Source organism: Propithecus coquereli, unplaced genomic scaffold, assembly GCF_000956105.1.
Source record: "Propithecus coquereli isolate 6110/MARCELLA unplaced genomic scaffold, Pcoq_1.0 Scaffold470, whole genome shotgun sequence".
Taxonomy (NCBI): Eukaryota; Metazoa; Chordata; class Mammalia; order Primates; family Indriidae; genus Propithecus; species Propithecus coquereli.
This window is the reverse complement of record NW_012150508.1, coordinates 462,227-464,287: the sequence shown is the minus strand read 5'-3', so window position 1 is coordinate 464,287 and position 2,061 is coordinate 462,227. Positions and strand designations below refer to the sequence as shown.

Genomic DNA, 2,061 nt, shown 5'->3' with positions numbered 1-2,061 from the left:
TATAATAAAAATATATCTGTAAGAATCTCTCCTTGCACAGTTGTACCTTTGTATTTGAAGAGAGCCATGGATATAAGTTGATTCTTCAATCTCATTTGTGGTAAGATGCTTTTACCACTTTATCTTTTCACGAGAGTTGGGAGAGTAGTGAATACCCTGTTTTATCTTTTTCCAGATTCTCTTTGGCCCAAAATCCGGGTTCCATTAAAAGTTGTGAGGACGGCTGAAAACAAGTTGAGTAACCGTTTCTTCCCTTATGATGAAATCGAGACAGAGGCTGTCCTGGCCATTGACGATGACATCATTATGCTGACCTCTGATGAGCTGCAATTTGGTTACGAGGTAAGGAGGTTTTAAACAATATGTTTATATGTTTGATATTTACTGCCTATTATTGCTTATGTTTCCTAAAAAAGTATTATATTTCATTCTCTAAAGTCAAAACTTCTAAAAATCTCCCAGTGGAGTCCAGAAGCTATGTGTAAGAGCGTGCGTTATGAAACTGTTCTTTAAAACCTTGGGGAAGCTCTGTTGCACAATGACAACTGTGCCCTCCACTGGTTTGCGGAACTCCCAAGGAGAAGAGTCCCAGGGGATATTTTCAAAAGAGCATCTATAGCATTTAACAAGCCCTTAATTGATGTCTCCCTGAATAGCACTTCTCTTGACTCAAGCAGCTGGGCACCGCAACAATAAAAACATCAGTAAGTGAAGAAGCTGGCGACACTGACAAACAGAGTGGACCCTGTTGATGGCTTTCTTTCTGAGTTTTAAGTGGAGAGGCTGGCTGCCTGTCTTTAGGGAGAAACATTCCCTATCACCGTTCATTCAGTGTGGCTGATGGATTAGGCTGGGTTCAGGGGTTAAGTATGGAGACCAGTAAAGGTCTTCCCAGGGGAAAGTGGCAGAGCCCAGGCCTGGTGAAAAGCAATAGGAATTGATGGGCCCTGTCAGGGTGTACGTGAGATGCATGATGGCCACAGGCAGGGGCCCGCGGCTGCGGGGTAAAGGTGGTATCAGACCTAAGCACGCAGAGTGTGCAAGTCGGTTAGCTACATTGGCACAGGGGACAAGGGCAAAATTTATCCCTGTGGTCACTCTGCCTGTAGGAGAGAAGTAACCATTTTCTTTAGTTAACTCAGGATTTGTTGATTTGGGGGTTTTTAAGAAATCATAAAATTTTATTAAATGAAGCCCTATTTGGTACATATATTTATTGTAGAAATTTATTTCCAAATCCTTAAATTAAAGCCAGGTTTTAAGGGAAAACAAATAGGAATCCCCCCTCCTACTACCATCACAACCAAGAACAATTAAAGGTTCAAGTTTTCCCAGGTTTTTAAAAATACATAGCTTCATTTGAATGTAAAAAAAATTGTTATGCAATAGATTGATGTGTGATGCCCTGGTTGATACAGTTACAGGCCAATGAAAGGCAAAAGAATAGCTAATAAAACCTACATTCATCTCTTTTGGATTTATTTTCATCCATAGGAGATGACTTTTACATCATAGCATCTGGGGTGTTGGATGATATTTAATATACTATCCTTTCCATTTTTAAAAAAAGAAAATTGCCTGCTTGTTTCTCTAGCCAAGTCATGGCAAAAAGGCTAATTTTTTCTGCTGGTGTTTTCTCTCTTCGTTGCATATAATGGCGTCAGACTCTACCTGGATGTTTATCTTTGTGGCAGAAGTAAGGTGGGGAAAGGGAATGTTCAGAATGATCTGGACAAGATGGGCAAAATGCTGTTGCTTCAGTATTTTCAGTTGGTCTAAAAAAGGTCTAATAAAAGAAAGGTGGACTAAATGTATCCCTGGGATTTCTTCCAACTTTGAGTTTGTTTCAAGCAGCAAAGCATGTTAATGAGAGGAAGTTTTGCAAAGCTTAGAGGGTGAGCTCGAATCTTTACCTCTTTCTTCCAATTACTTGTGTTTAATTCCATATTGTCTCTAAAGAGGGCATTGTTTATCAGAGGAGTGAACTCAGAAAGCTGCCTCCTGGCCATTAATCAGAATCTCCAGATGCTGTACAACGAACAACTTTCTTAACTACCTTCT

At 40.0% G+C, this 2,061-nt stretch overlaps 1 protein-coding gene across 2 annotated transcripts in view; it reads left to right on the top strand.

Moving 5' to 3' along the window:
* The window catches only part of EXT2 (exostosin glycosyltransferase 2), a 126,180-nt gene that overhangs the window by 89,318 nt on the left and 34,801 nt on the right, over positions 1–2,061 (top strand). For both annotated transcript variants that reach the window (XM_012655326.1, XM_012655328.1), the window contains exon 8: positions 176–342. In XM_012655326.1, the coding sequence (XP_012510780.1) occupies positions 176–342 (167 nt within the window). The remainder of the gene's footprint in view (positions 1–175; positions 343–2,061) is intronic.